The 24,569-nt window shown below is 39.6% G+C and overlaps 1 protein-coding gene across 4 annotated transcripts in view; it reads left to right on the top strand.

The window, feature by feature from the left end:
• Positions 1–3,396: 3,396 nt before the first annotated feature.
• PHF20 (PHD finger protein 20) overlaps positions 3,397–24,569 on the top strand; it is a 56,855-nt gene continuing 35,682 nt past the window's right edge. For 2 of the 4 annotated variants that reach the window (XM_075177482.1, XM_075177480.1), the window contains exons 1-9: positions 7,126–7,428; positions 18,080–18,197; positions 18,333–18,504; positions 19,720–19,804; positions 20,326–20,405; positions 20,815–21,190; positions 21,463–21,564; positions 21,849–22,070; positions 23,519–23,704. In XM_075177482.1, the coding sequence (XP_075033583.1) occupies positions 7,422–7,428; positions 18,080–18,197; positions 18,333–18,504; positions 19,720–19,804; positions 20,326–20,405; positions 20,815–21,190; positions 21,463–21,564; positions 21,849–22,070; positions 23,519–23,704 (1,348 nt within the window). In that variant the 5' untranslated portion in view covers positions 7,126–7,421. Of the gene's footprint in view, positions 3,618–7,125; positions 7,429–18,079; positions 18,198–18,332; positions 18,505–19,719; positions 19,805–20,325; positions 20,406–20,814; positions 21,191–21,462; positions 21,565–21,848; positions 22,071–23,518; positions 23,705–24,569 lie in introns of those variants that run through there. The other 2 variants (XM_075177481.1, XM_075177483.1) reach the window with 2 other exon arrangements.

Genomic DNA, 24,569 nt, shown 5'->3' with positions numbered 1-24,569 from the left:
AATCCAGGAACAGGCAAAGGTCATACACGGGTAATCAATCTCAGGTTTACAACACCAAACACAGGAACTGGAGCAGGCAGCAGTACTGGAAGAGAACGCTATAACCAGCAGTGAAGCTCAGTCCTCGCTGCCTTAAATAGTACAAAGAGCCAATCAGAACAGAGCCTTACAAGCATCCACAGGAGTAGCCTAATTGATTAGATTGCTAGTGGCCAATGAAGCTAAAGTAGTAATCAGCCAGGTGGCTGCATAATAAATTACTGGCATACAGCCAGTAAAAAGGTCACAGGAGCCCCCTTAATCAGCCACTATTGGCTGAGTTCATACAAACCCTGTGCGCACACGCCCGGCTATCTGACCGGGCGCTGCGACAGGTAAATGCAGGTGTCCCGGTTGTTGCGTAGGCAACCGGGATGTCGGGAACGGAAGCGACGTCCCGGTCGTCATAGCAACGGCTGGGACGCCAGAGACCAGGGGCGGGGAGTCGCGCTGGTGCCCGCGGCAGCTCCCGACAACTTTTAATTCACTTTCGCTTATATTTTATTGCTCACGACGACCATTCCCTCATTCCGGTTTCCATACCCTATCTGTACCACAAACTCTCAATGTTCTCACTGTTATGAGTTGTATTAAGGCAACATATGTTGTACCGTTTTATTTTTTAAAAAAAGTCAATAAAATGTATTTAAAAAAAATCACAAATGTTTGAAGTATTTCAGTATTAACATAACATACTGTGTCATTGTACATACTATACATCAAAATGATTGTTTAAGGAGATAAATTTAATTTAATGAACAGGCCTAGATTGTTAAAATAATTAAAATGAGACCTTGCCTAACTCTCTAGGTTACCCAGGTAAGCTACAAATGCAGGTTAAAAAACCGTTAAGACAAATTTTTCGTTAAAAAAGTGCAAATGTATAGTCATATAACTTCAAAACCAGTGAACATATCAGCTTAAGATTTGGGAATTTTCTTAACCCCCATGGCAGCAATGGCAGTTTGAAACTCTGTGTTGATTTGATGTGGAATGACCCCTTCACCTCTGATAACCATCTGCTGAAAAGATTGTAACTCTGTACGCACTCTACAGATATAGAGAGGAGCTATCCGCAAAAGTATTAGACAGACTGTCGCGAGTGCGTACACACTTCCACATTTGCCAGACATAGTTCCATCATTGATCGCGATTTTAGAAAGTTTATAAAAACCAAATCAACAGATGTAATGTGTTTTGATTATGATAAAACATGATTGTGGGAGCATACACACTCTTGCAATATTTGACCAAACAGTTGAGAATTGTGTGATGTGCACAATAATTGCAAAGGTGTGTACCCAGTTTAAGGGTTATCCAAATTGCTACCACAGACACACCTACTAGCAAAATGTACTGTATATCAATTTATTTAGCGCACTAAATGTGCAGCGCTGTACTCATTCACATCAGTCCCTGCCCCATTGGAGCTTACAATCTAAATTCCCGAACATACAGAGAGAGACTAAGGGCAATTTAATAACAGCCAATTAACCTACTAGTATGTTTTTTGAGTGTGAGAGGAAACCAGAGCACCCAGAGGAAAATGACGCAAACACAGGGAGAACATACAAACTTCACACAGATAAGACCTTGGTTGGGAATCAAACTCATGACCCCAGTGCTGTGAGGCAGAAGTGCTAACCAATAAGCCACTGTGCTGCCAATATATATGTAAATTATTCCCTTGCAACTAGCTATTAATACCTTTATTTCATAGTATTTTTGAATATTATAGTTGTTTCATACAGGGCCAGTGTGATCATCAGACAGCAGGCACAACTGACCATATACAAAACATGTACATAACAAAATGGACAATAAATGTGGCCATGGAACAAAGGATAGGTAGGGTCCTCTTTATGAGAGCTTAAAAACTACTGTTAAAGAGAAAAGAGCAAACCTGGCTCAGATAGGGAAGGCTGCAGCACACAGGTGGGCTCTCAGCATTTAATGATTTGAGGGCTGGATATCAAATTCAATTCTACTAGTTACCACAGTTCATTAATGACAACTCTTACAACATAACAAGTCATCTTATTTAATACCCTACATATTTACAAAAAATATATTTATACAGTTAAATTGCTTGAACTTGCTGCAAAGCATTAGCATACAAGTAGAAAGTATTATTGCTGGTGGAATGCTTTTAGGCATTTCTGGCCTATAAATTGATTAAGGGACTTCCACTTCTGTATTTGTCTTAGAGGCATGTTGCTGTCAGTAGCTGAGAGGGGGTAGTGGGGCTGAATTGCTGCTTGGAGGTTTCTGGATACCTCTTTGGTAAGTTAGCTCTCAATTTAAAAACACATATGTATGGGCCAAATATATGGGACTCTCACTGTTTAGTTAGGACCAAGCGCCGTTGAGTGGCGGGTGGCTTCAATATACATTTGCAAATGTGTGCATCTAAGAATGTTGCATTTTTATCTACAGTAGAAATGACAGGTCTTTTGCTGGCTACAGCAGAGTGCGTTTGTTCCTTTTAGGATAACCCCACCCTTTTAAGCACCTGCTCTGTGCCTATAAATTGATTGAACTTCCACTTCTGTATATTTCTGGCAAGTAAACTGAGAATCATGGTCTGGCTGCCAAATTTAGCCAGCAAGCAGGACTCTAGTAAGAACTTTCTAAAAAAAAAATATAAAAAAAAATTGCCGGCTGCGAAAGATGCCCCACGCTAAACTAAAACACAAAATGCAAGAAAAATGAATGGGTATACAACATATTTGCAATATTTCCATCTAACCTGATGTTACCCCAAATCCAATCCTCAGGGAGCCCTAACAGTGCAGGTTTTCCAGGTGGCAAATGAAACTCTTAGCACCACCTGTGGATCTATTAAAGTGTTAATGAACACACATGTGCTCCAAGGAGATGGAAAAACATGAGAAGACTGGCAGGACCAATGGCCTATGTGATCAGATGTTATAAGACCACAAATAACTAGTATTTTCAGAGGAAGCTTCCTGTGCCAAATTCCAACTACAAGACGTGGAAATGCTCACAAAGCGCTCCTCACAATACACCATTTTATATAATGCAACCAATTGTATGACCGTGGTGTATGCAAACCAGTGTAAGGAAAGCTGTACGCACTTTCCTTCCGTCCCTACGCGCTTCCTGCTTAATCTGCACCGTGATTCAGCAATAATAATAAGAAATCGCCGCCTCACAAACACGACACACGCCGGGCGCCCCTCCCGCCTCTCAACTGAGTATCCAGTAGGCGGGAAAGCGGCCCGCTGCCCAGTGGGCGTGTCTTCGCTCGGCCCAGCCGGCTGTAGACACGCCCCCTCCTCACCACCACCACGCCGGGGCCCCGTGCCCGCCTGATGCGCGCCCCCGCCGCCACAAGTACGCGCTGTCCCCGGAGCGCGCCCCGGCCATGCCGCGCAGCGCTATAAAGTAGGAGGTGCTGGGATAGTGAAAGGAGGGAGAGGGAATCATTTATTTGTAACTGGAAGCAAATTTGCGTAAGCGGCAAATAGTCCCGAGGCAGCCGCCGACGTCGGAAAAGAGAAAGGATAATAAACTGGGCAGGCACAAGAGGATGACACCAGCCTAAAGCATCACAGGTAAAACAGCTGCAGCCGCACATTGCTTGTTCCCCATTACGCTGACACGAGTATCCATGAGTGGGATGGGCAGAGGATGCCGCGGACTAGTTACCGATGCCTAAGGATGAGAGGGGTGCGCTGGGTGTGACGCAGTGTGTCCGTACCCTGACTTTCCCGGTAGTTTGGTCTGTGTCTGACTTGGGTGAGGGAGACGTAGGGCTTAATGGGGTGTGTGTGGGGGGGCCATAAGCGACCGGTCTCTCTCCGCCAGGTGGTGATGGAGACGTAGGTTCACCAATCAGCTTGGGCAGCGGCGTAAGTGGCAGGTGGACTGGCCTATCAGGGGAGTGGGCGGGTTCTAGGCTTATTTCATGGTGTCCCTTTAAAGCTACAGTCCCCGGTGCCGGAGACACGTTTTGTAATGTGCTGGTGTGTAACGGGTTAATGCTCAGCGTGCAGGAGCCGGGTAGATGGGGAGCACTGAGAGGGGCAGAGAGGGCAATTATAGGTATATAATGTAGCTGTACACAGCAGCCATAGGGTAGAGGCAGGTTGTGACGCAGCCAGTCTGACGCATCATGTCCCATCAGTATCTGAATATAGCGCCCCCATATTACAGTCCTGAGGTCTTATTACTGGTTATGTTATCACTGCAATCTGGGAATTATGCAGATCTCCTTATTTATAGGGTTCCATGTATCTGAGGCCCAAATCTCCATCCTTATTAACCCTTCCAGGGTCAAGGCTACAAACACATCTTATCCATTAATGTACATAGCCCATAGAAGTCCTTTGTACCACTCATATTCCATAGTTGCCTCCATGTATGATGAGTATTGTAAAACATGGCCATAGTTGCAGAGGTAACATGTTGATTTAAGTTCTCCACCCTACGTCCTTCCTCTACATTTTCTTTTCAATCACTTGTGTGGAGTGCAAATTTATTTTGCCTTAAATGTTTATTGTTTTAAAGTAGATATTTAAAATGTGCATATTCATTAATATATGCTGGGATAGCTGATGGGAGTCTGATGGTTGTAGAAACAACAGAGTAGAGAACACTTATGTAAGTGATGATCTATAAGATATTTTTCAGAGGCCTCACAATTGGCCTTTGGTAACACACAGGGGTTTGCAATAATTACGTTTGCTGAAAAGTATGAGATGATAAAGTCTTTGGTTAAAGTACATTAACTTCCTTGATTTGGATATACATGAGATTAAAGCACCAACATGTCATGTTTATGCAGTTACAGGATGAATTGAGGGTTTGTCTAGCTGGTGAGAAGATATAATGATCCAGTCATAAACCTGTTATATGCAGCAGTGTAACAGCAGTCTTAATAAGGAACACCAAAGCATAATATAATTCAGGAAGCCTGTTATTCCATCTATAGTTTGTGTTCTCAACCCTATCATTAGTGGGGTTATGATTACATCATACACTCTGATGTAGCATTGGTAATTTCTGAAAAGTTTATTCTTGCCTTGCACAATTATGATGTCGTTTGTTGATGATGGAGCATGTTTATTGTCAAATTGCTCACAAGTTCAATGCTGGTGAAAGTAACCAAGGGATATTTGTTTGCATGATGTAGTTTGTGATGGTATAGAGCTAGTTTTGGGTTGTATGCTCTTGTGGATGACAGTAGTTTCAGGGCAATGTTAATAAGGACTAACTTCATTTGAAAATAGACTTCCACTAGTGTCTGGTGCTGTATGGGAGGAAAAGTCCCTAGAGGTACAGAGCACATGACTTGTTACTGTTTGAGTGGCAGTTTCAGTGACAGTCAAAGGGTGTTGTATAGTGTGCCATAAGAAAACTAGGTACCCAGTTAGTATTAACTCATGTGCAGCACACACTTGAACCGTAACCAGTGGGGAGTTTTATGAATGTGTCCCATGGATGCTTTGAACTTAGAAAAGTGCTAGTGTTCAGAGTTTAAATGCTCTCTTGGTGGCGGGTTGAATTGAAGAGGGAATACTCTTCACCTTTCACAATGTATTGATTTAAGCTCTGAACACTCTGCATACTTTTATTCTGAGCTTACTTTTGACTGGTGTAGAAGGTTCCCCCTTCATTAACTTCAACATTTCACCAGCTAGTGTTGATAGTGCCAATGCGACAACACCCTTTTAACATGTAGAACAATTCTTAGCATCCCAATACATTTTAAAAACATTGTTTACGAACATCTGCAGTTATTTGATCACATTGAAGAAACTGCTAGATTAACTGTCCAAAGGCGTTTTAGCTTCAAGACTTGAGCTTTGGTTGCTATTCTAACTTTTCTGTCCCATTATTATATTCCTGGACTATTTTTAGAGCTGAAGATTGCACTCTGCAAAATAAATATTACAAAAATACTTTAAAAGTTTATTTGATGGAACTGTAATAATGTTTTTAATCTTTTCAAATGAGTAATAAACACAATGTCTTATTTCAAATGTGCATTACTTTGTATTTCAGTCCCTTATAAAGGACTTTCAGGTTTTCACACATTTTGGATACATAAACACTGTAATTTGAGATACATTGTTCTAAAATATCCTAATTTACTGTCCAAATCAATGTGTATGAGTGGACAATAATGTAGAATTCAAAAGCTATACACCAAATTTTCAAGTCTGCATGATCTTTTAAGGAGGCAGAGAAATGTGTAGTAAAGGATCAGGTTTTAAAAAAAATTCCCCTCTTTTGGGGTGTGGGGGTGCATTGGCTACGTGGTTGTATGTACATTGTTCTTAAGGGGCTGTCTTATATTTGAGGTTTGTCTGTGGCATGAAAGACAATATAATTCTTAGGTCAAAGACACGATGGCCCGATGCTGCAGAACAAACCAGACCACCTCCTATTTAGAGCATAGATGTGGGCACCATACTATAGATATGATTGTTTCATTTGTAGTATAGATTTCATCTAGATACCAACAGGGCCTGAATTTCACATAGATGGCATTCAATGGATTATGGACTCATGGTGCTCTTTGGTGGTAGAGGGAATATAGGGGGATAGGCCAGGTGCAACACAGACTGTACCCTAGGGGGGGGGGGGAATTGATATTTAGGCATGGAAACAAATAAATCTGCTTTGTGTTAACAAGGGAGTACACTTTTTTTTTTTTTTTTTTTTTTTTTTTTTAAAAGCATGTAGAAGAGAAAAAAAATCATTTTGAGGTATGTAATCAAACCAATTGATTCTTGCATTTTGGTTTCGATGTGTATATAAAGGAAACATCCAAAACTTTAAAAGTGATTGACTGCAGTTTCTCTTGAAGAAGCTGTTCCTGGTTCAGCAGACGCCAGTTCTGGTAGTAACAGCTGTTAGTGCAGGAATACGGCCATGCTATGAAACCTTGTGCTGCCGGGATATGTCACATCCTGTGCCAGCATGAAAGTTTAATAGATGTGAGGGACCACCGCATCCCATGTCTCCTACCTCCTTTGTGCGTTTAGCTCAGCGGCTGGGCTGTTACCATTAGGAGGCGGTGCTGGCAGTGCAGCGTCTGTCCCCTCACAAGTTGTGTATAGACCGGGCCCCGGGATCCCTGGCCAGGTGTAGGGGCGGGCATCAGCTGCCAGGTACTGGTGAAGCCGGAAGGCTCCGGGCTGGGTGGTGCCGCCGCCAGGAGCTGGGCACCTCTCCACGTGGGTCGCAGTGCAGCGGATGGGAGACTGCGCATGGCGCTGAGGAGGAAGAGGAGAGGCAGCCAGAGCCTGCTCTGACGTGATCGGGTGTCTGGAGGGAGAGAGAGAGAGCCCGGGGAGGCGCCCAGGCGTCCATCAATCCCGGCGCTGTGTCCTGGATACCGGTGCAGCCGCATGTCCAGTACGTCAGCCTATTGTATTCGGTATTGTATGGGCTTATCCGTGTTGCTGTCATGTTCTCCTATGCATTTCCTCATCACATAGCTGCTGATAGTGACTTGTTGTTTGCAGAAATCCCGCATTGCATTCCTCTGCATCCGTGCGGTGGCAGTGAGGCAAAGCTTACTTCCCCCCTCATGGTTTAGTTTAGTCACCTTTTTACGACTAATTACAAGCAAAAGCGAAATTATTTTAGATTAGTTATTCCTATCGTTACTTTGAAACAAAAATATAGTGATCTTTTTTTATATTTTTGTTTTATTATTGGTGCTTGGAGAAGCACTACTGCAATGTATTGCACAGCAATCTTTTGCTTTCATTGCAGCTAAAGGTTATGACTGATCAGTACTCAGGGCTGTGTCACTCTAGGACAGGGGTAGGCAACCTGCGGCTCTCCAGGTGTTGTGAAACTACAAATCCCAGCATGCCTTGCCACCTATCTGCTGGTTATCTACTGGCAAAGCATGCTGGGACTTGTAGTTTCACAACACCTGGAGAGCCGCAGGTTGCCTATCCCTGCTCTAGGAGGTGTTGTCCCCAAGCTTCTGGGCATAGTAAGGACAATATAAGAACATGATGTATTATTGCTTTTCATGTTTGGACTACTTAATGGTCTATTTATGAAACTGCAACGGCCCAGAAATCCATAGAAGGGCTTCTCCATTTATAAAGGGGTAAACACAGGAGAAATCAGAGATCTGAGCAATTAATTTATCAAGCAGATATGCCTAAACTTGCCTTGTCTATGGGGTCCAGTGAAGCCAGAACACTTAGCTTGTTTCCCCACCAGGTCATATCACTATGCACAGACATTAGCCACTTATAGCACATTGGCAGAGTTAGTTTGCCGGAGAAGAGGAATAAGCCTTTGAGGGGTAGGTGTCTTTGCCAGTGCACCCCACCATGATAAATAACAGTACTTCATTATGATATATAGACCCATTACAAGGGTAGACTTAATAACTTATGAAGCCTACTCTTACCTGTGGAAACCAATGCAATGGTCTTATTTTTGTGAATTCATTCTTGTTCGTTTTAATAAATAATCATCGGACGGACACAATGTCCGGACAAACGGACACAATGAGATAGAGAGATAATATTTTAAGTGTCTCCATTCCAATAATGATACAAATCCTGAGAACTATTAAAGTAAAGTACACCGTTCAAAATGCATTCACATGGCTTTATTTCAGCAACTATGCTTTACTTTGACTTTGCATGTCGGCTTCTAAAATTGACCTTTCTCAACAGTGTATGTACATTGTTTAAAATGTGAGTGGCGCAGTGACATCTGCTGCTTGGGTATGTAAGCGTCCGTCCCCCCGTTCCCCCCCCCCCCCCCCCCCCCTCAAGGGTAACGTGGGATTTCCAGCTGACTGTTTTTGCTACAGTAAGGTGCTCTGTTTATTTTAGGGAAAGCACCTAGATACATCGAATTGTTCTACTGACAGTTTTTAAATTATTTCCCTTTCTTTTGTGTTATACTAATATGAACTGTTGCTTTTAAAAAAAAAAAAAAATGCAATTTCTTTTTTTTCTTTAGAAAAGGTGCACAGCGCTTCATTACACATTTTTAGATTAGTTTGGGCTCTTGGTAGTGTGAACATCACAATAAACCCCTGTGAGAGTGAAATTAAGCTATATCTATTTTGTCATTGTTACTGTAATTAAAATCTGTCCTGTGCATGGTGTGCCCCCTGCCCTGGTTGAGACACTGGAAAATGACCAGCAATTCTTGATAGGGGTCCATTTAACTGTAAGATTAAATTATAAGTGCTTTTAAAAAAAAAAAAAAAAAACCACAGGTTCTGTACCATGCAAGTCATTGGTTGTGGCAAAACACTTGCTTTGTGAGTCATTATTATTTTTATTTTTTTATACTTTATTTAATGTGGCTTTCATGAAGTAAAGCTAGAAATCTTAGATACTGTGAGTCACACATGTTGCAAAGACAAGATTTAAAACCTATTGGGGAGTAAACGGATTGTTCATATTATAAAATCAGAATTTTCAATACTTGTGAGCTATGATTTTCAAATGTGATTTGCTGATCGATCAGACATTTTGTGAGTGACATTTATTTTAAGCACTGTTCTAAAAACTATCCAATAATTTATCTCCTTAATCCACGTGGATTAAGTGCAAATCTTCTAAAGGGTCTGTATTGCCAATAGAAAATGTGTAGTGTATGTTGTGCTACTTTTTGCTATGTGCTTCAAATTCTATATTGCTAATGGTGAGTCTTTAGAAGGTTTGTGAAACTTTATTCAGAACATTCGTTATTTTAGCATCTTGAGGAACTATAAACACAAGAGAAACTGACTTATGCTGTTTGTAAGAGTGTTGGATGAGCTACTGGTCAATATTGGGGAGCTTACATGTGAAACTCGAAAGCATATTACAGGAATCGGTCTATGAAGGGCTGCAATAATAATGGCTTCTCCATTTTCCGGAAGCATTGGGCTGTTGGTGAATAACAAAAAAATGGTTCATTATGCATTGCTGGGATTTACAGTGATGCATATTGATTGTCACTGCATGTTATTAATAGACCCCAAAGAGTGTGTGGAAAAGGGAGAACAAAGTAAAGTTACAAGAGTCAGTGGTACTTGGAATTTAAAATGGACAATAACTCTGGTGTGCTTAAATATAGATAAATGAGTTTATAAAAATGCATTAAACATAGTAATGCCATGTGCAGAAAAAATGAACAGATGCTGGTAACTGCATACAGAACAAGTGGAAAATATACTGGTAAATCAAAATTGTTTTGTGTGGATTTGTATAGTTGTTTGTTAGATAAACTACTTACTGCACCAGGGGTCACATGTGAGGCTGCAGATAGAGCCTCATATGTGAGGAAGAAAAAGACTGTCAAATAAGCCAGGGAGATAATACTTCTGGGTTATGCTGTTTTCATAGCATACAGGCTTGTGCTGATACAGAATATCCTTCTACAGACAACCTGTGTCATCCTTCTTGAGAAGCACAGAACTGTATGAATTGGGGACAGAGGAAGCATTGTTATGTTCCTACAGCCCCTTAATGTGGTGGCACCCGTGAAAGTTGCAGCCCGGTCTTGTAAAAAGGAAAAGTGAGAGGTTTGTTCCTGTAGATGCAGCATAACTGCAGCCTGCATTCCCCTGAGTGTTTCCACGTGACCGCAGGGGTGTGTATATTCAACACCAGGGCACAGTGCTATACTTCTTGGTTCTCTTCTTGCTACCAGTGGGGTACCAAGACATAGTAGTTAGTTGTCTAAATCCAGGTTGCAAGTTTGACATAGAGCTTGGCTGAATTGGGGTAAGCTTTGCTAGAACCCTATTGCACACCTAGATGTGGTAAAAGGAGGAGTGGAGGTTCAAGACCCCTTCAACAATTCATAAACACATTATTTCATATGCTGGTAGAATAGCCCATTTTAAACAATTATGCTTTCATAAATGCAATCTATTGCACTAATAGTTCCTGTTTAATGCATGAAAAACAAAGTGCTGTGTTCTAAAACTTGCAAGACAATGTTGGCTTCACCATTTACTTTCACCCTATTTTCAAAAGAAACCTAATTTACATGCAGAAACAACATAAAAGTCCGTGTAGTATAATGCCCCTCCCCCCACCCCCCTTTTAATGTTTTCTAACAAACTCTTAACAATTGCATTATTTTTGTCCCATATATGCTTGAATTAGTTTACTGCAGGAATTCCATCACAACTGCTGGAAGAATAGCCTACGGGTCTGTTACCTTTTTGTAAAATTCTTCCTTGTTAACTTTTTGACTTTCCTCCTCCATTTGTCTAGTTTCAGAAATCGGTTTGCTCTTAAAATGTTTCTTAACTATATGAATACCTTTCATACCCTTCATATATTTGAATGTTTCTTCTCTCCTTTCCCATAACTTGAGCACATACTGAGGGACATAACTGTCAAGGATTTGTAGTGCAGGAAAATGAAACCGTTCTGTTTTTGTTGTGCCGGTGGTATTTGTTTCTCTTTGTAAGGGGCGAGGGTCTTATAGACAGAACCTAAAAAGTATAGCACTGTAGGTTAACTAAAATCTTTAAGCAAAATCCCAAAGTCTTACATGAAAGAACCCTGCATCATGAATAGTCTGTTCAAACTATTGTTTGCATTTGTCCAATGTAAAGGTTAGCAAACATTAACCAGAACATGTTGGGGTTAACACAAACAAAAATAATTGCTAAAAAAACCAAACTTGGTGGCTTTAGTGATGATTGTTAGACTGCCCTTCTGCCCGTAGAGAGCAGGATTCAATCCATTGGAGCCTAGACCATTATCTGACTGCAAAAAAACCATGTTTGACACACTAGTCACGTTACCTTTGCCTCACTCACACTCCAGTCTGTGGCAATGTATGTTTGATGGTGTGTTTTTGTTCTGGCATATTTTATAGGCTTTAATGTCATTGTGCTGTAGTACAGGATGTTTTTGTAAATGAAGTAGCTTAATGTGAATGGATTAATGCTAATGATCTATGGGAAAGTCAATGCTTCATCAAGCTAGGGGCCAGCTTCTTAGCTTACTATTCCCCATAAGTATCATTGACTGAAGCGAGAAATTGTATAACTTTATCAGCACAGGGGAAGCGTGCATTAACTTAATGATTTCTATTATTTAAACTGGGAATCTTGTTTAAATGTGGAATTTCATCTATACTTAGATTTGTGGTACACAGTATCTGTATGTAGACCAGTGCTATGGAAGGAAATACAGTTGGAAGACAAGTTAATAAATATGAATACTGCTGTAAGAGTGAATGAATGTGACGCAGAATAGAGCAGAGCCATGATCGCCATAAAGTAATGTTCCTAGATACCCTACAAGATATCTCCAGGATTGAGAGAGTAGGTCATTTAGAGTTCTAGGATAAGATCAGAAATGCTGTTTACATGTGGCTTTTAAATATGTTGTGTAACGTTATGTTTTTATATTTATAATATGTGCAGTACCTTTTCTTACCCTGCAGGTATTCCAGTGTTGCAATAGAAATGATTTAGTTGGCCACTGTACACGATAAAATTCCACAAAAGTTTGTGACGTGAAAAGTTTTGAATGCTGTGTTGTGCAACTCTATACCACAAACTGATTGAGTTTCAGAAGCATCCCATAGATTGTAAGCTTGCGAGCAGGGTTCTCTTGCCTCTCTGTCTGTATGTATTACCCAGTATTGTCTTATCAATGTTTGTTCCCAAATGTAAAGCGCTACGGAATTTGCTGGCGCTATATAAATAAATGTTGATGATACTGGGCTTCTGTTTTATTTTTGTTTGTTTATTTTTTTCCAATTAATAACTTAAAATGTCCCATGCAGATGACTACTAAATTGTTATAGTCCAGGTTGAGATTACAATTTATTATAGTTACATGAAATGTTGTTTACAGTACATGTTGGCTGACACTCCCCTATTTAATACCTTTACTGTGGTGCAGCTAGATTGGGAACTCTCCATGTTTTGTTCGCACACTGTGTAGGAGGGGGTGTTCATTATATATTGCATCAACCCAACAGAGTAAGGATACATTGAGCTAGTGTAGTGTGTGCTTTACAAAGTTTCCTGAATGAATGTGAGATGCAGATTTGACCCATTGCTGTTTATAAGGTGAGGGGTATCTGAGTATGGGTCACTACAGGTGGTAAATGTTGCAGACAAATCTATAGAAGTTATCCAGAAATCTGAGCCACATAATGTCTAAAACGACTTATTACTTGTTCAGCAGCTGTAGCATTGCTTTTCTGGCTTCTGAAGGTAGCCACTAGATGGCGATGGTAAGTGATGTGTTTATTCAGTGTCCTACAACTCGCATTAAAAACTAATAATACAATCTACCGACCAAGCAGTGTCTGTATATATGTTTAATCTGAAACAGGACATAAAATTAAATCAAAGCACAAATAACAATATGAAACGATGGGTCCAAAAGCAAGATATGGGCCAACCTAAAGATGATATAACAACAAAATCTGATTGATATACCCTAACTGAATATATTTTGGATACAAACTTGGTAGTCTAAAAATGGCAATTAATTTATATCTCCAAATATATAAATAAATATACATTTCAATAGCCACAGCTTAAAGTGGGATTATATCAGTGGCCGAAGTGGAAATTTAGAAGTGACAATATGAAAAATGTACTGGGAATGGAATTTGATAGTTTTACAATGAAGGCAGCAGGAGAAGTGGTGGTCTGCCATACCACCCTATATACCCCCACTTCCACCACTCACTTATATAAATCCACTAAATATGTCTTGTCAATCGGAGACTAAAATACCTCCCTAGAAATCTGAGTGGACATGCAGGGAAGCATGAAACCTCCCTCTTCAAAAAATTAAATGAGACTGTTCCTAAAGGAGATACAAAAGAGGAGGAGCTGGTAAAATAGCACACAATCTGAGTGTATACAGGGTACTTGTACAGAGCCAAAAATTGGAGCAACATTTCCTTTTTTCTTTATCACCACCTTGAGACACCGGCAGCACTCTGTTGTGAAAACTGTTTGAAATTATGGTACTGGATGTCCCAAAATATTTAAAATCTTGCTTCTGTTCCCTTTCAGTGTACAATTGGGAATTTATGATGATTGACTATTAGAACTGTTAATGATCTGCTATACTCTCACCCCCCTCTTTCCTACGGTCTCTAGGGTTTCAAGCACCACTACTAATGGCTTTCTGCAGTGAGTGTTTCCGTCCCAATGATGTTGGGGGAAAATTATTCCGCTACGTGTGGGACTGTGTAGCTGTTTCACTACAATTCATATTGTTTCCAGTTAAAACAAAACAATTTGTAAAATGAAAAGTAAATGGTATATTCTCTAGACTTTGAATTGGGACTTAATTAAAAATAAAAATCAAGCTGTTGTATAGCCCAATATTGTACGGTTACCACATGCAATAAAGAAATATGCCAGAAATAAACTAAATGACTAGACTAATCAGGGCTAACTGTCTTTTAAATGGCTTTATATTTGAAACACTGTATTAGATAGAAAGGGGTCACAATAACTGCTATGGAAATATACAATCATTTAAAAGGATAATAATAAAGTAATGGACTTGCACATAATAGCAAGTGTAACAATTTATGTGGCACTTTAAACATTTAATATAACTTATTATTATCATAGATTTGTTTGGGTCCACAGTGCTCCTCAGTGCCGTACAGTAGGGAAAGCAGAACATGCATAAAACAGGGACATACAAGGTAGACAAAATAAACAGACATGAAAATAAAGGGTATGGAGGACCCTGCTCATGTGAGAGCTTATATTCTAAGTGGAAGAGGGCACAGCTGAAACAAGAGGAGTAAATGTGGTTCAGAGAGGATATTGTGAGTAGTATCATCAGGAATAAGGTCACCTCAAAAAAAAAAACAAAAAAAGGGGGTTTAAAAGAGTTGATGGCTGTGGGAAAGTCTGATTGGGCGTGTTAGGGAATTCCCTAAGTATATAGCCGCACAGGAGAGGTCTTGCAGGTGGGAGGGAGCAGTGGTTACTAGAGGCAAGACAAGGTACAGGTCAGGGGTAGAGACAGTATTTTGAGATGTATAAGGGATATTGGTGTTGAGGGCTTTGTAGCTAAGGGTGAGCAATTTGAATTGGATTCCTTGAAGACACCTGGAGCCAGTGTAGGTATTTGCAAATGACATATTAGTTTGCTGAACTAGTACAAAAATACATGTGTAGAATATCTTTGAATAGTAAAAATCCAAAAACTCCTAATTGTACAGGTTCTTTTTAAGGTCTTTTTCTTAGTATTGTGGGGGAAGGCACTGAAAAACAGACTAGTGAATTAACAAACCTTTATTCAGCTGTAGAAATGCCCATATAAAAACAATGCCCTTCTAGAACTCCTTTTGCGTTCCTGGTCTGTCCTGCCCATCCAGCTGCAGGTAGTTTGGCTTCCTACTTGGTAGTCTTGTGACTGGATAATGACAGGTCTGATGTTCCTGGTATAGAAAGGCTGGAGTAGTTACAGACCAAGATTGTAGCGGGCCACAGTTCAACCCTCACTGTGTCTCTTATAGTGTACTGATGTAATGGAAAGTGTTCTAATGACCTATTTTACATTGTGGTAGAATTCTAGTCTTTATACTACAGAGAATGTATTATAGTGTTGTCCAGCTTTCCCCACCCACATAAACCATGATTTCCCAGAATGAAACTTTGTAATGCTACAATGAAGACAGGAGAGCAAATTTGCTGTATCATCCTTGGTACCATGCATACATTTTCAATAGTAAGCATTAACGTAGATCTAGCAAAATGTATGCATTACTTTGTTTCACAGAAATGGCTTGCTATGTGCCTCAAATAATCAGACTCTTTTTCTTATTGTGAGAATAGTCCACTTCTTGTCCAATTTCAGTATCCTGGAATTGCCATGAAATTATAAACTAATATTTAATTATTTTTCTTTTTTTTTATTGGTGACTTTAATCATATGCCAGAAGATAATCTACAGCGCTGGAATTGGTGGGTGACTTTGATTTTGTTGTTTTTTTCGTATAATTCTGCATTTATTTTAAGTTTGTTACACGTTTCAAATCCAAGGATTGACCAAAACACAAAGTAAATTAAATGATCGCGAACATGCCAGGGCAAAGAAGCCGCTTCTAGTGATAAATGAATGGATCCTATCACTGATTGAGCTTATGAACTCCATTATTGTCCTGGGTTTGTAAATCCATTCACAGCGATGATGCACCTCTCCATGCATTTTACAAGTTTGGGTGTGCTGTTACTTTGAAGACTGCAACTTAAGGGGGTATTAAATTATTGGCGAGTTCCGCTAAATACTCGCGCTCTAAAAATATTACCGTTAATACGGTAATATCTCGCTGGATTTCGGCTCGCAGCTCCCTGAGTTGCGAGCTGAAATCCAGCGAGTAAATTACCGTATTAACGGTATTTACGCGCGTATTACCGGTAATATTTTTAGAGCGCAAGTATTTAGCTGAACTCGCTAACAATTGAATACCCCCCTATGAGTAGATATTTTTTTGAATTGGTCACCTTGTCCCAGTAGAATTGCATTTTACAATTTGATTAAAATATGCACTAAAAACCTTGTTAATTTTAGATTTATTGTATAGCGGTATTAGACTCTAATGTTCTATTGTGGTTAGTAGTTAACATGTGCTCCTTAATATTTTATAAGTGTCCGGTGGTGATGCAGCTTTTCATGCATTTGACTAAATAGAGCACAAGTTGCTGCACTTGGGGTGAGCAGAAGACTTGACTTGTACTGTGGAATCCATTGCATTTGTAGGCATTAAACACTAAATAAAATAGTGCACAATGATAGTGAAATACACATGGACCCCATTTGGCATATTATTCCACCTCATTGCATAAAAGATTTATTGATCCTCAAACCTGCTTTTACTCAGCTATACTTGGCTTATTTTCACGTGAAATCGATGGCACTCTAGTAGTGGTAGATACTAGGGCATCAAATGTGTTCTCCTTCTCCCATCCTGCCAGTTGTCTTATGTGTGCCTGACATCACACCACAGACAATGCTCCCCAGACACACCCATACAGTAACACGCTCCCTGAAGTTGGATTTACCCCTGTTAGACTCAGCAGCAGCTGTCACTTCTCCCAACCCAACACCACATGAAGAGAGAGGGAGGGTGAAATACACAGAGAAGAAAGTGGTCCAATAGGGGGGGTTAATTTCACCCCTCCAGTGTTTCAGCACGGTCTCCATTGTGTGTGTCTTCCCTTGACGGAAGACTGTAAGCCTGACTAATGTGAGAATCCTTTTCCCAACATAATTCTGGAGGTTCGCCTTCTTCCAGGGAAGAAAATATATTTAATATAGAGGGAACATACAATGTAGCATTATAAAAATAGAAACCAACCCTTTATTTTGAAGGTTGCATTATACTTTTATTATAACTGTACTCTGATGGGATGGTTGTGTATATAAACAGTACTGTATCTAGACGTGGTATATAAATCTGTTGGGCACCATGTCTGCATATACCCCACAGGCCAAACAATTGGGGATCTGCATTGTTTACCCTTTCTAACCTGGGCAGCGGTAGCCTGGAAAAGAGGTTTTGAGATGCATAAATCAAAAGACATTATATAGTTAGCTATGTATGTAAATGAACAGCTTCTCTTTACAAAATGGGCAGTGTGGTCTCCAAGCCATCTTCACCCAACAAAACTGCTGTTCATTCCAACATACTCACACATTGATAAAGGTGTGATGCTGTTAAAAAATATATGTATATTTATTTTATATCTATCCCAGTCCCATGTGATATATCCCTAATGATGTATCCCCAGGATACATAAGATGCCTTTCCAACCTCACAATTTCTGCTGTTCTGCAAATTGTTTGTTCCTCCCCACCCAAATACGTAGAAAATCACCACTCACTTTGCTGTTGAAACCCATCCATCTGGTATGATGTACTGACGTTGGTCATAAAATAACTTTGACTTTGTAAAGTAACCAAATTTCCTTATTGCTGTTGCATATCAAGAGGCCACGTCTAATAACTAACTTGGTGACCACAGATTTTGTCACATTTGAGTTTACTTATCACTTTATCTTTATGCTCCTCAGGTTTGGATGGCTTGTGGAAAAGAGCAGTGTGTAGAATGACGAAGCACCCACCAAACCGAAGGGGAATTGCCTTCGAGGTCGGGGCCCAACTGGAAGCTCGTGATCGGTTGAAGAAATGGTATGCTTTGTGTTACACCAGTATCTCATTGCTAGGATTTATTTATGTATTGAAAATAAATGCATTGCATTTTGGCTTTAACATTTTTCAGCAAATGTGAAGCCTGCATTGGTGTAATGTCTTTTTCTTTGGCAGGTATGCTGCACACATTGAAGAAATAGACTATGAAGAAGGGAAGGTGCTAATCCATTTTAAACGCTGGAATCACAGATACGATGAATGGTTTTGCTGGGACAGCCCTTACCTTCGCCCTTTAGAGAAGATCCAACTAAGGAGGGAAGGCTTGGTAGAAGAGGAGCCTCCTGTGGTAAGTGTTTTATGTATTCTATATTGTGACACTAACATGTGCTGTGTTGTACTGCTGATGGATTATATGGTTTGTCTGACCCCTGCTAGTGAAATGTTGTCTAGAATTATAACATTATAAAATCAACCACTGTTGGGGAGGAGTAATGTATAGACAAACCTATATCATTCATAAAGTTTAAATTAATGTTTGTGAGAGTGTCATTTTGTACACGTTTATAATCTTATTTACTAGTTCAGCAGAATCATTGTTTAGAGCCCTTAAACTGTCTACCATTATGCTTTATATATGTGAAGTGGGAGAATAGGAACTTAATTTTCATACTGCCAAATTACACAGTATTCTTGACACTGAACTGATTTTTGAATCCAGATTATATATTTGTGAATTCCAACCATTTGTGTGACATGATGAGACTGGATGGTCACAAGAATTAAGGAGTATCAAGAAAAACTTGTAGAATGTATATATGCTGCAGATATTATATATGGAGTACATTTTTAAATGTATCATATCTGTAACTTTGGTTTTCTGTCCTAAAATATAATAATTTAACACTGCTGTTTTAGGGAATCTTTGTCACATTTGTTTTTTCTATAACGCCACAAAGGTGTCGTATGTCTAGCTTGTTTATGTTTTCTTTTTATATGAAAGCAGAGATATGCAATGGCAGAAGTGATTGTTAGACTGGTATTGACAGTCTCTAAAATACAACCGTGTGGCTATTCCTTGCTTGTGAACTTGCAATACTTCCAGTATGTAACTTGCATGCATAGGTAAAGCGGACAGATAGAAAAGACAGTGGCATTGGGAAAGTATTACATGTGATTAGTACTGGAGCGGTACATTTTCGGATGATTGATTGGAAAAGCAGTTATTTGATATTTTGTGTAGTATGTCCTGTATTCTATTTTGTTCATGGTGATCCAGTCACTAGAGGGCACCTTTTGCATACATTTATATTAATACTCCTGGAGCATACATCCTTGCTAAACTACTGCTGAAAACATAACTGGCCTCATTTAGAGTTGAGGTAGGACACTGCTCCTACATGCTCTAAATCTATGCACCTTCCCTTCTTTCTTGGCCACTGCTAATGAAGTCTCACTAGTTATGCCATCCTCAGTTTGAGAACCACTGTTTTAAACCATTCCATTCCCTCCAGTGCTCATGCTTCTGGTTGCAATTCTTAATGCTCTTTGTTTTTATTGCTAGGTGTTTCGTATAAATGAACAAGTGTTGGCTTGTTGGTCTGACTGCCGATTTTACCCAGCAAAAATAACATCTGTCAACAAAGATGGTAAGAAATCTATAAAATATAATACACATGGAGAGGACTTCTCACAATAAATGCCATATATGCGACTTATGGAAAATTAGGCAAAAGAGAATACGCCCTTCCGTTTTTTTTAATTATTAAATTATATCAACACTGCGATTGTTAGTGACTATATTCACAGGGAGTACTTCAGAAAGTTCTCACCTGCTGGTTGAAAGCACAACCATGTACTGACTGAAAATAATCACTTGCATGCAAGCATATTTTAGGGGTGTTTACTTGGTTTCCATCCTGCATACATCTAGGAAGAGTACTTTATGTAAAGGGGCAAATAATATGTATTACTCTGAGATTTTTCGATTCATATGTAATACCATAGAAGGTAGAGCATCATCATCAACATTTATTTATATAGCGCCAGCAAATTCCGTAGCGCTTTACAATTGGGAATGACTGTATCAGAAGGATGCCTGCATAAGGGGAAAAATTAAACTCGGACACTTTTTATACTATCTTACTTTTTCTCTGTTTGTTAATTGTAGGCACCTACACTGTCAAATTCTTTGATGGCGTTATTCAAACTGTTAAAAATATTCATGTGAAGGCCTTCTCCAAAGATCAGGTGAGACATTGTATGTCAGCAGTGTTATATATGTAATATAATAATCCGATCCTCAAACTCCTCACATGATTTGTCATAAGCCACGTTTTATTAGCACAGCTTATTTTAGTGTCGGCTGAACTTTAATTGATTTGCCAGCAAATTTCTTGGGTGCTTTCTGAAAGATATCATTATATTTCGTATAGATTATTTTTTATTTATTATTCTTTAATATTATTATTAACCTTTTGGACATCGCTGGTTGTAATTACAAATAAACCTTCCTTTTACATAGTTAGTTATTTCTGTCATATGGCATTTCCTTTGTCTGGAGGTTGGTAGGAATAAAATTATTGCCTGTTGAGCGTCTCAGTGGACTTTAGACAACTATATGACTCTGTATTATCCATATCCATCAACTTTCTTCTAGGCCAATGTCGCTCGGTCAAAGCAGAGAGAGAGGCCTACAGAAAGCACTTCACCTTCTGATAAGTATAGAGGTAAATTTAGAGAACAGAAAAAAACTTCAGAGAATACCACAATAGAGAAAGAGAAACCTCAGACCACCGATAAGAAAGCAGTCCAGACCGATAAGGACAAAAAGCCACTAACCTGTGAAAAGAGCAAACTTCCGGTTGTGAAAAATGAGAAGGAGGACAAAGAAAACATATCTGAGAATGAAAGAGAGTCTCCTGCAGAAACCCGCGCAGACGAACGCAGCGGTCAAAATGACAGCTCGAAAGCACCACATGAAAATGGAGACCGGAGGAAGAAACGTGATCATTCGTCATCTCTTCCATCTTCAGGTAATTGACGGAAGAGTCCTAGGTTTCAGTAGAAGTTAACAGCATGTCTTACATGCCCATGAAAGTACACTACTTCTTAAATGTGCTATGCAAGCTGGAAGAGTATATATATAAATAGTATAATGGGTAGCACATATATTTATAGATGCAGATCATCCAGAATTAATGTTAGATGTTTGCCTTGGTTGGTTAAATATACCATCAGGTTTCCGGTATTGGAAACTGTTAAATATCTAAAAAAAAAAAATCCTCTCCTAACCTGTTTTCGACAGATCCAGCTTCTCAAACCCTGCAACCAGTGACGTTGGAGCTAAGGAGAAGGAAGATATCCATAGCATCAGAAATTCAAAGCAAAAGGCAGCGCCTGGAAAAAAGTTAGTAAATCTAGCTATGCTGTATGAATGCCTTTGAATATCTGCAAGTTTTACAGTTATTCCGAGCTTTTGAATACTTAAACTTGACAATTAATACCAATACCTTCTAATTCAAAATCTATTTCGTATATTCGTGTATCTCTGTGACTAACAAATATGTAATACTAAGATGGTTTAATGGCCACAAAGACTCTTGGGCATCTGAAGCTTACAGATTTACAATGTGATGAGAACTCCTGAATTGTTCAATATTTTTAACAAGTTAAAATGTGTTTTGTTCCCAGAAAAGAATGTTCCTTTAGATGCACCTATAAAAATTGAGACTGTGTCACTTGGAGAATCGCAGCCTTGTGCAGAGGATGAGGAGGATGAAAAGCTTAGTAGACCTACTAAGCTATCGCCTAGCACGAGTCCGGAGGACCTTGGTGTCATGGATGTAACTGCCCCGTCTGCACCAGAGGGGAAATCGCTGTCTGAAAATGGTCCATCAGTGGAACAACAGGAAGGTGTGGTGCTTTGATGACATGTACCTTGTGATCTTCTAGGGATAAAAGATTTTTGTTTTTATGGTATCTTAAATTAACAACAAACGAAAAAAAAACAAAAACCCAGCAATTTCTTGATCCAGCGTCTCCTTTTACTACTACCCTATTTCTTACCTTCCCTTTGTTTCTAAACTACCTAAGCCTGTATAATGGCCTATCTCCTTTTCTCTCTTCTTGCTCCCTTGACATCTTTCTGCAGTTGGGCTTCCTCCACCAACATTACACTGAGGCTGTCTTCATAAAAATTGATCAACAATGTACTTATAGCCAAGTATATTGATCATGTCTACATATTCCTCCTGCTGGACCTCTCTGCAGATTTTGACACTGATCACACTCTCTTCTGCACACTCTATTGACCTGTGTGACCTCGTTCTCCTAGTTCATTTCCTACCTATTCAACCAGTCCTTCATTGTGTCTACCTCCTAGAATTTCTCCTTTCCACTGCTACAATCTGTAGTTCATCTCACAAACCTCTGTTCTCTGCCTGCTGCTTTTTATTTTTGTGACCTAATTAATGCATTCAGCCTTCAGTACAAACTCTGATGCCAACATCTGAATTTTCCTTAGTCTTTTATGCTATGAGACTGCCTCTCTGTTAATTCTACATGGATGTCCTAGCATGACAAAGCTAAAGATATCTGAAACCAAGCTTATCCATCTTCCTCTCAGAATAATCTCCTCCCTTCAAATCTCTCTAGTTGTCAACAACCATTCTGTTTCCTCAATCTTCCAAGCTGCTGCCTTCGTGTCACCATTGACCCCCCTCTCTGCTTTCTTCCCTGTCCTGTCACCCACAAAATAATAATAATGCACAATATTGTTACAATATGCCATTTTGCAACCAAACCTCCCACTTTGTTTTACTGCAACTGCATCCTTTCTAGAATTTCTCTCTACCATTGGTCCCAGGTCTGCAAATACCTACACTAGCTCCCGATACCCTCCAGAATCCTATTCAAATTATTCAACCTCCTCTACAAAGGCCTTATCAATACCCTACTTCATACATCTCGAACTTCAACTTGAAACACTCTCCCTCACTCCCTCTTAGATCTGTGTCTCCCTTTTCTCTTTAATAACCACCTCTTACAAGGCTTTTCGAGTGTACTACCTATCTGATAGAGTTCCTGAACAGCTATGGTAGGGAACTCTACAGACTTCAGATCTTTAGCTGCTCTTGGAAATTCCACCCTACTCATACTGGTACACCCTCACTGCTATCACAAACTCCAGTTACCGTACTCTTTGGTCTCGACTCTGCTCCTTTCCCACTGGATTGTAAGCTCTCTCATGAGCAGGACCCTCCCTTCCATTTTTTTTATACCTTGTATACCCCTCTGCTCTGTATCTATAATGATAATGGTATTTAAATTCAATTTGCTTTATTTATTTTTCCACCTTAAAGTGAAGACTGAGGACTCTCCACCTGTGGTCATTGAGCCTCCTGAAGTAAAGGAGTTGCCGCCTTCAGAAAATATTGTTGATCCTGCTGCAGCTGATGTCCTGAACAGTCTCCCAGAAATAAAACCTGATGAGCAGGTTAAGGACATTCCTGCATTGAATGAGATTCAGATGATCACCGCGCTATCAGGTGAACCCATGTGTTTCCTTATCACTTTTTCCTTTTCAGCACTGAAATATATGGACCCTAAGCCTTATTTAGAGATGAATAACTTCCCATTTGTTCACAAACCTTATACCATATGGTGTACATAAGTGGCTGTACCTGCCCCTGCTGAACATCTGTCACTGCACTGTGCCCACAAGCAGCATATCACTAGTGGCGTTGTTCTTATAAGAGTGCTTGTTATCCTCCAACTACTAGTCTAGACTGTAAAATCCTGTTTGGGCAGAAGATCAAATGTGTTGTCTTTCATTAGATTATTATTTTAAAGAACTAGAATTGTTTGCCCACATAAACATAAGCTCCTTGCATACTAAAGTCAACGTTCAGTCCTGAGCTTGTTCTCAACGTGTAATGTTTGTATATGCTGCAGTGGTATTTTTGTCCTGCTTCTTGCATGGATTGATGGAATGCCCTATTGCTGGTTGATCTGGGTGAGTGGGGGTCTGCAAATCCTCTAAACTATTAAATCTCATATGTCCGTTAGCGAAGTTTAGATTTTTCCACAACACATTGCAGTGCACAAAATAAAAAAAAAAAACTTCTTTACAGGTTGCTCTTATTATAAACCATACATAGGTTTTTACCCAAATAACATTGTTAAATGCAATAGTAAAGATAAGACTGTAGTTTTGGTAATGGAGACTACTCTGGTGTTGGCTGCACATTTGCAGCCATGTCATTCTTTAGTGACCTGCTCCATGATTCAGCTCTGTACAAACCTCTGAGTAGTTTGATCACACTAAAGGCAGGGTAGTGGCTAGTCTTTTACTATAAAGGCAAAATACTATTGATAAATTGCCTAGCACCTGTCCTGGATTTAGATTTAAGG

Source organism: Mixophyes fleayi, chromosome 6, assembly GCF_038048845.1.
Source record: "Mixophyes fleayi isolate aMixFle1 chromosome 6, aMixFle1.hap1, whole genome shotgun sequence".
In the NCBI taxonomy this organism is placed as follows: Eukaryota; Metazoa; Chordata; class Amphibia; order Anura; family Limnodynastidae; genus Mixophyes; species Mixophyes fleayi.
The sequence above is the reverse complement of the archived record's forward strand: the minus strand, read 5'-3'. Positions and strand labels throughout refer to the sequence as shown.